Source organism: Penaeus monodon, chromosome 37 (assembly GCF_015228065.2).
Source record: "Penaeus monodon isolate SGIC_2016 chromosome 37, NSTDA_Pmon_1, whole genome shotgun sequence".
In the NCBI taxonomy this organism is placed as follows: Eukaryota; Metazoa; Arthropoda; class Malacostraca; order Decapoda; family Penaeidae; genus Penaeus; species Penaeus monodon.
This window is the reverse complement of record NC_051422.1, coordinates 8529984-8544983: the sequence shown is the minus strand read 5'-3', so window position 1 is coordinate 8544983 and position 15000 is coordinate 8529984. Positions and strand designations below refer to the sequence as shown.

The window sequence follows — 15000 nt, the reverse complement described above, 5'->3', positions numbered from 1 at the left end:
TGATAGTGAGTGTCACGCTAGAATGACATAGGCTGATGTAATGTCCGAAAGGTATGAGTCGTTAAAAGGATGAAGGGAGGGCGCCGCTAAAGGGCGGATGTCAGATTGGCTTTGTAGCGAAAAAGGGGATTTTTAACATTGGATAATACGTATTGGAAGGCTGAGGGATTGTGCATGTGTGAGGCATGCAATCAGGCAGACAGAGGCAGACAGACAGATAGACACACGAAAAGATAGAAAGAAAGAATACGTATTGGCAGATTGGGAGAGAGAGAGAGAGACAGACAGACAGACAGACAGACAGACAGACAGACAGACAGACAGACAGACAGACAGACAGACAGACAGACAGACAGACAGACAGACAGACAGACAGACAGTCAATTAGACAAATTGATGTGTGTGTGTGTGTGAATATATATTTACGTGTATACATGTGTGTGTGTGTGTGCGTGTGCGTGTGCGTGTGCGCGCGCGCGCGCGTGCGTGTTTACGATGAGGTGGAAGCTGTTTATTCCAGAGCCAGAATTCTTGGAACCTTATTTCGTTTTTGGAACGACGCTACTTACTTAAATGAACGAAGGGTTAAAAGTTTTCTTTTATTCCATTTACTACTGAATGTTTTTTTTTAATGTCAGACGTAAAAAAATGGAATAAAAAAATCCGTAGGCCGAATTTTTTGTCTGGAACTAAAAGCAAAAGAAAAACAAAATATGAAAATGTTTTTATTCTTTGAATAGCTAGCGATTATTTGTCATCATACATTTACAAACTCGTTAACAGAGTTATAGTACGAAATTTTATTTCGGAAAACAAATACATTGTGTATGTTAGTGTTTGCATATACAATAGACAACTCTTTGTAACAAAAATGTACATTTATATGAAATCCTTCACATTATATCGTATGGATTTAGACGTTATTTTCACATATTTCCGGGTTGCGCATTTAATGGATGGAACGGTTTTGTAAATATTTCGAGGACATGAAAGCTAAAATGGGGCTGGAATAAAATTGGATACATATTTATTAAATTATCTGCTGTGGTATTTACAAAAGGCTATTTATAAGCCCCTGTGCCAGGTGAGAATATGTTTATTGTTTATTTCAAAACACGCATAAGCTATGCCTTTCATGCTCTCTTTCTCTCCCTTTTCCTTCTCTCTCTCTCTCTCTCTCTCTCTCTCTCTCTCTCTCTCTCTCTCTCTCTCTCTCTCTCTCTCTCTCTCTCTCTCTCTCTCTCTCTCTCTCTCTCATTCCTCCTGCTTTCCTGTTATTTTCTTTTTTGTCTTTTCTGAAACAATGACAGGCCTGAGTTTAAATATGATTCATACTTTATTTACAAATTTACTTTTGAAGTGTAGTTAGTTGCATGAGGCATAAAAACATTGATCATTACCTCCGTCGAAGAAAGAGGTTTTCGGCAGCGTTTATTGATTAAATAGATTAGTTGTTGGTCTGTTGTTATTATTATTATTATTATTATTATTGTTGTTGTAGTTGTTACTATTGTTACTATTATAATTATTGTTACTATTATTATCATCATCCCCATTATTTTAATCAGTTTGTCAGTAGAATTCCGAGGAAAATTCTTGACGGACTGTGATAAAACAGTTCTTTTTGGGGAGATGCCCATGGCCAGGGACTTGCTGAGCAGGTTTGGGCGCTGAACCGGATCCGCGTACGGGTCTGGGATTCAGTTGAAGGAATCCATTGCCGGTGCGATCCGTAATTAGAAGAAAAAAAAATGTCTGCTGGGAATTTGATTTTCTTTTAAGGATTTGTGGTAGAGGTGTATCTTGAAACTGGATTTGGTTGGTTTTAGCGAAAGTCTGATTGTTTTTTTGATTGCTTTCTAGGTGCAATTATTTCTTGGATGTTTTTTTTTTTTCTTTCGTTTTTTTTTCTTTTTTTTTCTCTCTCTCATTTAGACGCTGGAATGTTATGCTTCTCAGTCTCTTGTAAAATTATCAGAAAATGCATTCGTCTTTGGCAGTTAGGGACCATTTGTCTCTGTGTAAGAGAGAAATACAGACAGGCAAACAGACAGACAGACAGGCAAAAAGAGAAAAACGGACAGACAGACAGAAAAAACAGACAGACAGAGAGACGGACAGACAGATAGGCAAAAAGAGAAGAGAAACAGACAGCCAGCAGGCAGGCAGGCAGGCAGGCGGGCAAAAAGAGAAAAAGAGACAGACAGAGAGAGAGAAAAGAGAGAGCGATATCGTTTTTCATTCGATGGGAAATGTGTCAGATGTTCCAGGAAGAAAACTAGAGAAAAATGGGTGGTGGTCTTGGATACAATTTGCTATTTATCTATTAAGTATTGTGAGAAAAAAAATGCACAAACAAATAATACTCCAACTTGTCGAAAAGATATGTATGCATATACTGTATACCTATGTGTGTATTTTTATATGTATAAGTGTATGTAAAGAAGAGAGAGAGAGAGAGAGAGAGCGAGCGAGCGAGCGAGCGAGAGAGAGAGAGAGAGAGAGAGAGAGAGAGAGAGAGAGAGAGAGAGAGAGAGAGAGAGAGAGAGAGAGAGATTTGTACATAGATAAGTAGGGAGCACAGTATCGGGAAGCCACTGTTTATCAGGTGTGTTTGGTGTCAGTGTTAACCGCAGCTGAGAGCAAAATTCCTTTCCTACTGCAGTGATAGATGAGAATCCACTATATTTGTGTATGTCATGATTTTTGCTCATTCCCTCCCTAACCCTTCTCCTTCCTTCCTTTCACCCTTTCTCCTGTCCTTGTATCATCTTGTCTCTCTTCTCTCTCTCTCCCTCCACTCCTCCTCTCTCTCTCTCTCCTTCCTTTACTCTCCCTCTCTTTCTTCTCTCTCTCTCCTCTCCTCATTTCCTCTCCTCAACTTCCTTCTCTCCTCTCTCTCCCTTCTTTTTCCTCTCCCTCTCTCTCCTACCGTTCTCCTCTCTCCCCCTCTCTCTCTCTCTCTCTCTCTCTCTCTCTCTCTCTCTCTCTCTCTCTCTCTCTCTCTCTCTCTCTCTCTCTCTCTCTCTCTCTCTCTCTCTCTCTCTCTCTCTCTCTCTCTCTCTCTCTCTCTCTCTCTCTCTCTCTCTCCCCCTTTTCCTCTCTCTTTTCCTCTCTCTCTCCCTGTCCCCTCTCCTTCTCCCTCTTCCGCTCGGTCTCCTTTATTATCAGTCTCAGTTCTCCCCTCATTCGGAGAGAGAGAGAGAGAAAGATAGAAAAAGAAAAAAAAAGAAAGAATGAGAGAGAAACAAACTCAGATAATAGACCAATTTGTCTGAATAATGATTGGAGATTATAATTAGACGGTGTTTGTCTGCCCCTGCCTTTCGCCATTGAGGTTTGCATGATTATTCGTCCTCATGAAAATGGCGATTGTGCAAATTCGATGTTCGGAGTGCTTAATTGTACCAAGATAGTGATAATAATTACGTATAGGGATTGTAATTAGGTACATCGGAACTCATAGGTCATTAACCATTCTGAAATAGGGATAGATAATTGGTATCAGGTATGTCAAAATGAAAAGTATGTAATTGTGCGTAAAGAATGATAGTTGTAATAGACTAGTCTGTCAGGTATACGAACGAAACGCGCGCACAACACACACACACACACACACACACACACACACACACACACACACACACACACACACACACACACACACACACACACACAATATAATGTATATCTCTATATATACACATGTATACATACATACATACATGCATATATATATATATATATATATATATATATATATATATATACATATACATGCATACATACATACATACATACATACATACATACATACATACATACATACATACATACAAATATACATACGTATACACATATTACATATTCGTACTCGACTTGAATTGCAGTTTAAGGGAAAAGAGTAAAGAAAATTAAGAAAGCGGGAAAAAATACATAGAGTGTTTACTTCAAGGTGAGGACGAGTTGAAAGAAAAGTTGAAGAATCATGAAAATAATAATAATAATAAAAAAGAAATGAAGGGACGCAGATGGAATAAAAAGAGAGAGAGACGGCTATGGAAATGAAGTAAAAAGTGAAGGAGCGGATATGAAATTCAAGAAAAAGTGAAGCGACGGACGAGGAAATGAAGAAAAAAGTGAAGCGGCGGATGTGGAAATGAAGAAAAAAAATGAAGAGACGGATATAGAATTAAGAAAAAAGTGAAGAGGCGGAAAGGGAATTCAGGAAAAGATTGAAGAGACGGAGATAGAAAATAGGAAAAAAAAGGGGGAGATAGGGGAAGGAGTTGAAGGAAATACGAAAAGAAGTCGATAGAAGTAAGGAAAGGAAAAAAAGAAATAAAAGGAAAAGCCGAATTAGAAGACGGAAAGCGAAGAAGTGAAGAAGAGCTTTTTTTTTTTTTTTTTTTTTTTTTTTTTTTTTTTTAGGGAGACGGCGCCATGAATTTTAGTTTCTTATAGCTTTCAGAACGAAGAAAAAGAATGTGTTTGATCTATAACTTTTTTTTTCCCTTCATGTATCTTCATATTGGTATGCGATCGTTGCTCTTTCGTTTTGATTAAAATATGAGGCCGTGATTACCCTCATACTTTAGATGCCAATGTTGTAGTTCAGTATATCAGGGTATCTTTTGGTCCCATATGCTGCTAGATTTTTTTTTTCTTTTCTTTTCTTTTTTTTCTTTTTTTTATATTATGATTCTATAGTTAAGTGTCCATGTGTTTAGGATCGAGTCATCTTTGCATCCTGTCCTTAAGTAGGCCTAACAGATCGTTTTTTTTTTCTATGATTTTGTTCTGTTGTCTATTTCTCCTTTTGCGATAGGATTTTTTTTTTTATTATCTATGTCTATCATCGAACAGTAAGTAAACCTTTCCTTATTGCATATATTATAAAACTCCTTCCATTGCATATCATAATTCACTCCAAGGGTCCTCTAAAACCCAGCCAACAATAAACAACAAAAAAATAAATAAAGTAAAAAAAAAAAATAAAAAATAATAATAATAATAAAAATACTAGTAATAACAACCCACGACCCCTTTTTTAACCTTGGCAAAGACACTAACCTCACTCCTTCGCGTTTCCAGGGATGGCAGACAGCAGCGGCGGGGGCGGCATCGGCAGGCAGGTGGACGTCATTGAGTCCTTGCAATTGCTGAACACAAGCTACCCTGGCCTGACCGTGATTCGAGGTCCTAGGCCCTTCGCCCCGGCGGTATTTCTCCAGGGTGAGTCCTTAGGGGGGTGGATGAGTGTGGTTAGGGTGAGGTGGGTGGGTGGGTGTGGGTGGTGGTTGGGGAGTGTGAATGGGTGGGTGTGGGTGGGGGTTGTGTGTGTGTGTGTGTGTGTGTGTGTGTGTGTGTGTGTGTGTGTGTGTGTGTGTGTATGTGTGTGTGTTTGTGTGAGAGAGAGAGAGGGAGAGAGAGAGAGAGTGGGTGGGTATGTAAGTGGGCCGTTGGGGGGTGGGGGGTGAGTGGGTATGGTGTGTGTTCTTGTGTGTTCTATTGAGTGTCCTTTGTGCCCTTCTTTATTGTATATTTCTGTATTTATTGATTGTGTGTCTTATGCCCTTGTTTATCGTGTGTTTCTATGGCCTTCTTCATTGTGTGTTTGTGGATCTTTTATTGCATGTGTTTTCATGTATCCTCGATTTCGTCCTCGTGTCGCCTCATGTCACTTCCTCCATCATGTGTTCTCGTGTGTCCTCTTCTATATTTTTCCTCTACGTGTCCTTGTGTGCCTTCATTTGCCGTGAGTTTTCGTTTTATCCTTTATCACGTGTCTACCTCTACCATGTGTTTTTGTGTCCTCTTCCGTTGTTCCCTCCGTATGTGTCTTTTTCTATCGAGGATATTTGTTTGGTCATCTCTATTGTGTATCTTCTGTCCATCTTTATCACGTATCCTCGTGTGTCCATCTTTATCGTGCGTCCTTCTGTTTCCACTGCCGTATATCTTTATGTGTCTCTCTTCATCGTGTGTCTTTCTGTGTCTATCTTTATCATGTATCCTCGTGTGTCCCTCTTCATCGTGTGTCTTTCTGTGTCCATCTTTATCGCGTATCCTTGTGTGTCCATCTTTTTCGGTTGTTTTTCTTTGTCTATCTTTATCGCGTATCCTTGGGTTTCCACCTTGTATCTTTATCGATTATCCTTTTGCGCCCATCCCCCCTATCGTGTACCACTGTGTCCTCTCTCACGTGTCCTCCTCTGTTATTTCCTCCCCATCTGCTCATGTGTCCCTTTCCCTCCTGTGTCCCCCTCCTTCCTATGTCCTAGCTCGTCCCCCTTTTCCCTCCTTCCTATCTCAAGTATGACTCACGTGTGGATCTGTCTGAGTCAGCTTCCATCGTTTTTTTTTCCCTTTCTTTCTAAAGAGAGATAACGTTGGAATCGCCTGTTTTTTCCAAGTGGATTTGACTTGGGATGGCTTGTTTTTTGACATGTGTTATTTTGGCTTTTAATGTATATATACATATCGTAGGTATTTTTTTTTTTTTTTAGGGAATAAAATGGGAATAGGATTATGAAGGAAAATAACAATGCCAGTTCCGTTTCTTCGTCAGTTGAAATGAACTCGTCCGCGTGCAAAATCCATGAAGGTGTTGTGTATCACGGTGTTCTGTCGAGCTGAATTTATCTACTTTAATATATCCTTTTTATGTTGTTGGCTAGAATCTTTTGTCTTATTTTTCTTATTCCCTTTTTCTTCGTATATTTGGTTGCTATTCCGTCTTTATCTAGGTTATCCAGCTTTTTTTTTAATTTTATTTTCTTTTAATTTCTTTGCCTTTATCTTCTCCATCCCTCCTCTCTCTCTCTCTCTCTCTCTCTCTCTCTCTCTCTCTCTCTCTCTCTCTCTCTCTCTCTCTCTCTCTCTCTCTCTCTCTCTCTCTCTCTCTTCGCTGAGAATCTCATACGTCTTTCTTTTTCCTTGGCACAATCCGTCTTCGTCGAGCCTGAGTCTTTTCTTCTCCTTTTCGTGTGAATTTACTTTCCAAATCGAGTTTTTTTTGTGTGTGTGTATCTTGTTTTTTTTTGTTTGTTTGTTTTCTCGCGAATCTTTCTCCCTTTAGACTGGTGTGTGTGTCGGACTTTCCAGCGCGGTTCGGTCTCATCGGCTTAAATTTTCTCCCTCAAGTGTTCGAATAAGTTTTTTTTCAAACAATCATTACTTTCCTCTGGTGCGATGAAAACGATAAATCCAACTATTTTAAAATTTCCCCTTCTCGGTATTATATTTTCTTTCCCCCTTTTTCATCATTTTGCTTCATTTTATTCACGGAAGAAAAAATATTCGACATCCCTTCGCAAGAGAAAGATTACAACAAATCACACCATTCGAAAACAAACCGAAACTTCAAGAGGAGACGAGATTCGAAAAAAAAATCTCGCGCCGATCGTCTTTTTTTTTTCTTTTTTCTTTTTTCTTTTTTTTTCAGCGAACGGCCGAGTTTATCCAAACCATTCGGGATAATCTCGAGTGATTTTCTTTCTCAAGTAATTTTCTCAAGTAATTTTGTTTATTTTCATTCCTTATTTTCGGACTATTTCTGCTTTAAGGTAAATTACCCGCGTCGACTCTTTTTAGAATAATGCCGGGGTAATTTTGATGTACTGCGCGAGTGTTAGAATGTGTATGAATGTCCTGCATTATGGATGATAAAAAATTATGCGACTTTTATTAGCCTTTTTATGGGGTTCCGGACATTTGCATTGTCAGAAAATAAATCTTTGAAATGACTTCACGTTTGCTTTGTTTTTGGACTTTCTATCCACATCAAGAGTAGGTCTGTGATGGGGAACTAATTCTATCTATCTATCTATCTATTTATCTATCTATCTATCTATCTATTTCTCTGTCTATCTATCTATCTATATCACTCGCTTACTCCTCTTCCTCCCTCCCTCCCTCCTTCCCCCCCTCCATCTCTCCATCCCTTCCTCCGTCACTCCCTCCCTTCACTCCTTTCTCCTTTCTCCTTCCCTCCCTCCCTCCCTCCCTCCCTCCCTTCCACCATCTTTCCCCTCATTCTTTCCTCATTTTCTCCCTCTCTCTCTCTCTCCCGCGATTCTTGGCGAATGCGGGCAAGAGATGCCTCCGCGTTTTACGGTAGTGCCATCGCCCTCTTTAAAGTGGATGTCTCTCATTCCTTGGTTAACTCGTCGCTCGTCTCTCGTCTTATTATCCACACTTCCTGTTAATTTTACATTCTCAGAGGAGCCTGGGGAGGTCCTTTTATCCAGTGTGTTTTATTTTTTCCCTTCCCCCTTTGCATTTGTTATGAGTTTCGCACGCCGTTTCTCCCGAGTTTTAATTTGGCGCGGGATTTTCTTCATTTCGCGCGCTGTGGTTGATCTTGAGGTTTTGCAAGTGGTTCGGCCGTGATGAAAGACGTGAGAAGGGATATATAGACTACGGAGGAGGCGAAATATCAGAGAAGAAGGAAGAGAGAAGAAAGGCTTGATTAAATATGGTTTTAAATCTTTATATATATATGTAAATGTGTATAAACACACACATTCACACGCAGCGTGTGTGTGTTTGTACATTTATTTATATTGCATGTACAGGCAGAAATATTTATACAGTATATAGCGGCGGACAGCAATATAACTAATGTCATATACTCCGGGGTATAACCCATGCTTTGTTTTTTGCCAGTTCAACTTGGAATAAACTGCGAAAAAAACATAGCATAGATCAGCCCCTCCTAGTGAGCCTGAACCATGCGGGTCAAGAAAAAAAACTTTATAGCCCTACTGCTTGGCTAAATGTGGTTTAAATGCCTCGTGTTCACAATCCGTAACAGTGTTTGGCAATCAGAAAAGTAGATACACGACCAAAAACAAGAGAGCATTGCGCTGTACAAAATATATTGTCTAATGCAACGAGTACTTGAACATTTTCGTTCTACTTTCCTTGGCGCCATAAAGTTTTTGAATCTTAGTTTTTAATAGTAACTACAGAGTGTGTACTCACATGTACTTTCTTTCTTTTCTTTTCTCTCTGATTTCCCCTCTCTCCTCTCATCTCCTTCCATCTCCTCTCCTCTCCTCTCCTCTCGTCTCTCCTCTTCTTCCTCCTCTCCTCTCCTCTCCTCTGTCCTCACTCCTCTCTCCTCTCTCCTCTCCTCTCCTCTCCTCTCCTCTCCTCTCCTCTCCTCTCCTCTCCTCTCCTCTCCTCTCCTCTCCTCTCCTCTCTCTCTCTCTCTCTCTCTCTCTCTCTCTCTCTCTCTCTCTCTCTCTCTCTCTCTCTCTCCTTCTCCCTCTTCCTCTCTCCCTCTCTCCCTCTCTTCCTCTCTCCCTCTCCGTCTACCCCCCATTACGCACAGCTAACACACACAGTCCTAAAAGATTTTCGGAGTAAATAGTCACATTTTAGACCGCAGTCGATTACTATCGTATAAGACCTACATTTCTCAGTTTTCTAACTCCCCACAGACGAAACTCGAGAGATTCTTTACCATGTCAAGTGTCTGATGCTCATAGCATTTTGTCTAACTCTCCTATGTCCCATACAGTTAATATGAACCATAAAATTTACTGTATTAACTCTCACACCAGAACTACATTTCCCCCTACTTTGACTCCTCACAGACGAGGCCCGAGAGGTTCGTGTAACAGAAGCCGTGCAGTCAGCGGCTTCGTCCCTGCTGAGCGGCTCCCGTGAGTTCACCATCATGGCGACGCTGCAGCAGGAGGATCGCAATGCGGGCACGATCCTGGCCTTCTCCCGCGGAAACCAGCCCTACCTGGAGCTGCAGTCCTCCGGGAGGAAGGATGAGATCCGCCTGTACTACATCCACAACGGCGCGGCCCACGTCGAGGTCTTCCCTTACCGCATCGCTGACCAACGTTGGCACAAGGTAAACCGAGCGCCTGAAAATGGAAGAATAGCTCGGGTTGGATTCGCTAACCACGCGGCATTCGATTGGGGAAGTTTGGTTCCAACGAAGAGGCATTTGAAGATATAAAAGGATCGTTACATTGTAGTAATTTACACGTGCTTGTTCTCCACGTGAATTCTAGGTTTCCATTACAGTATGATATTAAGACGTTTCATTGGGGATGGTGATTGCAGGATAGTAATTAAGGGAAGGAGGGTAGGGTAGTCTGCAATCTAGTTTTCAGAATAAGCCAGAGTATAGTGGTCACGTATATTGAGTAGAAAAGTTTAATTGCATTTAATATACCTTTTATGCTACTTCTCCTATACGCTAATTAGATATTCAATCGTTGATAATGCTCACAGCACGATATTCGGGTGTTATTTTTTGTACTATTGATAACTGAAACTGCATACAGAAATTCACCTTCTATTAACACCTTTGGCTAATATCATTTCTCCCTACTAGTCTGCCCAAGAAAATCACATGGACAGACGCTGAAGGACCAATAGATACCTGCGTAATACCTATTCTTACAAGCTTTTTTTTCACCCTCCCTCTTTCCACACAAAACACTCACTGGATTCTTCATCCCCCAAAGGTCTCAGTTGTGGTCAGTGGAACCCAGATTGAGGTGTGGGTAGATTGCTCCCGCGTGTACCGTCGCCTCGCCCCGCCCCCGATGACCAACCTCTCTGCCTTGGCTTCTCTGGCACCGCCTCTTGACCCCAGTGACCCCCTGCTGAGCCAAGACCCGAGTTACCGGGAGACTCCGATGGCGTTGTTTCTGGGTCAGCGCAACAACAAGCACTTCCTCTTTAAGGTTGGTCTGTCGCATAGGAGCTTGCGGGGTAAAGTTTCTCGTTGTGAGGTTGTGAGCGTTTTGGCTCTTTTCTCTCAGCTCCGTGGTAAGCGGTGTTGCGATGGGAGAATAGGGAGAAGTATTGGTGTTAAAGAAAGGAAAGTGGAGTGGGTTTTGGTTGTTTTAAAGTAACAGAAAGTAAGTCATGAGTAGCTGGGAAGTTCAGAATGAAACACTTCAAAGGCAAGAGGATTTTCAAAACACGCTTTGTGTGGTTGCCAAAGATGAGCTAATTTTGTGTTCTAATCGTTCAGGAACTTAGTTGTTGTCATCCATTATACCGAGAACTAACTTATATGTGTTACAGGTTTTTATTTGCTGACGAATACACTATTTTGAACCCAAATGCAAGATATGACTATTACACAGGGTGCGCTGCAGGACGTACGTCTGGTGTCCGGGCCAGCGGGGTATCTGCTGCAGTGTCCTCAAGCGGAAGCCGAATGCCCAACTTGTGGCCAGTTCCAGGTCCTGTCAGACCAGGTCAACCAACTCCAGCAGCTGGTGACGCAACTAGCATCTCGGGTGAGGCAGCAGAGCAAGGGAAAATTGTAGAGGAAGGCAGCATCCTCTCTTGCTGCCAGTAGTAAACATAATAAACTCGAACTGTTAATTCTGTTAAAATACACCAGACAGATTGATCGATCAAAGGTTAAAAGCAGAACATGAGAGGGAATGATTTATCTAGGGGGTGTGCGCGCTTACGTGAGTGTTTATGCGTGTTTGCTTGGGTTCTTGCATGTATGTTTGCATGTGTTCGCATGAGTTGCGTGGGTGTTTGCTTTAATTTCCATGTGTGTGCATCAGAGAGAGAGAGAGAGAGAGAGAGAGAGAGAGAGAGAGAGAGAGAGAGAGAGAGAGAGAGAGAGAGAGAGAGAGAGAGAGAGAGAGAGAGAGAAATTGCTTAAGGCGAAAATCAAATACCATACTTTCACGTACAGGACGCAATGAAATAGTCTTACTGTATAAATAAGGAACTAGGTAACCCAACCTGCATAAATATAATTGAAAATGAAACGCTTCCCATCCCACAACAGCAAAAATCATTACAATCACACCCGAGATTTTAAGATAATCTAACACTCTATATTACTTAAAATTAACTTGACAGTTGTCAGCCTCTGAAGCCCGTCTAGCTGCAGTGGAAGAATGCGATTGCCAGAGGTCATGTCGGGTCAACGGAACCATTAGACAGGACGGTGCAACCTGGAAGAGTGGATGCGAAATCTGCTCGTGTGTGGTGAGTACGTTTGAGTGCGTACCTTGTGCTGTCCCTGTCGTTGTACGCGCCTGGTCCGTGCGCGTGGAGGCTCAGCTGGTGAATATCAAACATGAAGCGGATTTCACTGCAGTTTTTGTTTTTTTGTGTTTTTTTTTTGCGTTTAGATACGCTGAGAATTTGGATTTTGTTTTTCTAAAAATAACATTTATTTTGTTTGCTATATTTTTTTGGATACAGTATATTTCAGTACACATACACGCATACAAACAAAACATTGATATGCTATATAACCATGCTTCATTATGGTGAACATGTGTAGATATTATAGCCTACAGGAAGAAAGGATAATTCGTATATAGAAATGGTCTGATGCATTTTACGTGTCTTTAATCAAAATTGGCATATGGCTAGATAAGCAGGACAGAAACTAAAGCAAAATGCATTAGTATCGGAGAGTCATTGATTCATTCAAATATTATAGATATTGTAAAGTGACATATGTAGCACTAGTGAAATATTTTCATTCTTGCTAAGTGTAATAGAAGAGTAACTAAAATATAGTGCTGTGTTGAACGTGAGTTTTTGTGTTCTCATTATTTACTTATGAGAGCTAAAATATTCATAATGTATGTAAAGAATGTATTCTGAAATTAAATTAAAGTTAAAGTGACTGAAAATCTAATAGCATTTAAGTGAATTTTTCTGGAAATTTTCAAAGGAAAGGAATCGAAACAATACCATCAATATAGAACAAATAATTTTGTATACAAACAGATTATCACATTGAAGAAAAAAACACACGCAATAACTTTAGTAAACATATAACATAAACTGACATATCATCGAGAGATAGCAATAATCAAAGCTACATCTTTTGTGAACACGGTACATTGAAACCCATTTCTCATATTGTGCATTTAATATGAGAAGTTGACTAATTGATACCAGTAATTTCATGAGAACAGTTTACGTGGTTATAATTCGCAGTGAAATCTTTGTTTGGTATATACCCAGTTATATGTGATGCTTTTGTATGTGTGCATACATGGCACTGCAAGTCTGTGTACATGTGCTTTTTATGTATGCATGCATGCATTAGCACATAGACTACTATGTTTGCAAATAATTGTTCAATGATGCGTGTACGTCCCATTTGTATGTCTCTGTCCAGATGCATATAAATGTGATTAGTAATGTACAGAAGCATCTATAATTATTCAATGGAATAGCTGATAATATCAAGATATTTGCAGCATGGCGAGGTAACCTGCCGTCCCATACCTTGTCCTGCAGTGACCTGCAAGAACCCAGTCTACACGGAGGGAGAGTGCTGCCCGGTGTGCCTCAGTAAGTAATCACTTGCACTGATGCACTATAACACACTTGTATGTGACCATACTAAACATTTGTACAACACACGCGCGGACACACACACACACACACACACACACACACACACACACACACACACACACACACACACACACACACACACACACACACACACACACACACACACACACACACGGCATACATCACATATACACACATACCATATGCATGCATACATACATACATACATACATACATAAATACGTACATACATACATACATACATACATACATACATACATACATACATACATGCTCACACACGCACACACACACACACACACACACACACACACACACACACACACACACACACACACACACACACACACACACACACACACACACACACATGGAGACTAATATCGATAAATACATATATATGTATATCCCCGCACCCTGCAGGATACAGGAAAGGAGCTGTTCTTGAGACTTCAATCAAGGGTTTGAGGTCTCAGTCCTCGCCGGGTCCATCAGCTGTCAACATTTTCGAAAAAAAAAAACGACAGATGGAAGAATCAGCTGTTTTGTTAATATTTGCCTTGATATATAACCTAATACAAAAGCCCTGAACTTTAACCAGCTTTACACACACACACACACACACACACACACACACACACACACACACACACACACACACACACACACACACACACACACACACACACAGAAAAGTGTGTGAAGGCATGTATGTAATGTATGTATGTATGCAGTATGCAGTGTGTGTGTATATACAAGTGTGTGTGTGAGTGAGTGAGTGAGTGAGTGAAAGAGAGAGAGAGAGAGAGAGAGAGAGAGAGAGAGAGAGAGAGAGAGAGAGAGAGAGAGAGAGAGAGAGAGTGTGTGTGTGTGTGTGTGTGTGTGTGTGTGGGAGTGAGAGAGGGAGTGAGGGAGTGAGGGAGGGAGTAGGAGAGGGAGTAGGAGAGGGAGTGAGAAGGAGGGGAGTGAGAAGGAGGGGGAGTGAGAAGGAGGGGGAGTGAGAAGGAGGGGGAGTGAGAAGGAGGGGAGTGAGAAGGAGGGGGAGTGAGAAGGAGAGGGAGTGAGAAGGAGAGGGAGTGAGAAGGAGAGGGAGTGAGAAGGAGAGGGAGAGAGAAGGAGAGGGAGAGAGAAGGGAGAGGAGAGAGAAGGAGAGAGAGAGAAGGGAGAGGAGAGAGAAGGAGAGAGAGAGAGAAGGGAGAGAGAGGGAGAGAGAGAGAGAGAGAGAGAGAGAGAGAGAGAGAGAGAGAGAGAGAGAGAGAGAGAGAGAGAGAGAGAGAGAATGTATGGATAAACATAATTTCACCTTTATATAATTACATACTGATATACTTAAACAATGCTAATTCTTTATAACATTTACAAGGAATACTCCCTTACATATTGGCTATAAAATGGTTCCTTAAACACTCTTATATAAAATCACGTTCATATTTGTTGTGCAATATATATCCTTATATATTCTGACATATGTTATATGTATTCTTGCATCTTTAAGAATAGTGTTTTACTCTTGGAAAGTTTAATAAAAGCGGAAAATTATTATAGCAAACTAAATATTTTAAGACCCTGATTTTACAAAAGCTTAAATCGCATTAAAAATCAAAGATTTTGTCGTCCTTTATCAAGATTTTCCATTGGGTTTCGCAG

General features: G+C 40.8%; 1 protein-coding gene across 1 annotated transcript in view; it reads left to right on the top strand.

The window, feature by feature from the left end:
- Window positions 1-15000, top strand: part of LOC119596408 (protein kinase C-binding protein NELL1-like) — a 106452-nt gene that overhangs the window by 70149 nt on the left and 21303 nt on the right. The window contains exons 2-7 of the mRNA XM_037945643.1: window positions 5095-5235; window positions 9606-9874; window positions 10497-10718; window positions 11127-11282; window positions 11869-11997; window positions 13233-13326. Coding sequence (XP_037801571.1) covers window positions 5095-5235; window positions 9606-9874; window positions 10497-10718; window positions 11127-11282; window positions 11869-11997; window positions 13233-13326 — 1011 coding nt within the window. The remainder of the gene's footprint in view (window positions 1-5094; window positions 5236-9605; window positions 9875-10496; window positions 10719-11126; window positions 11283-11868; window positions 11998-13232; window positions 13327-15000) is intronic.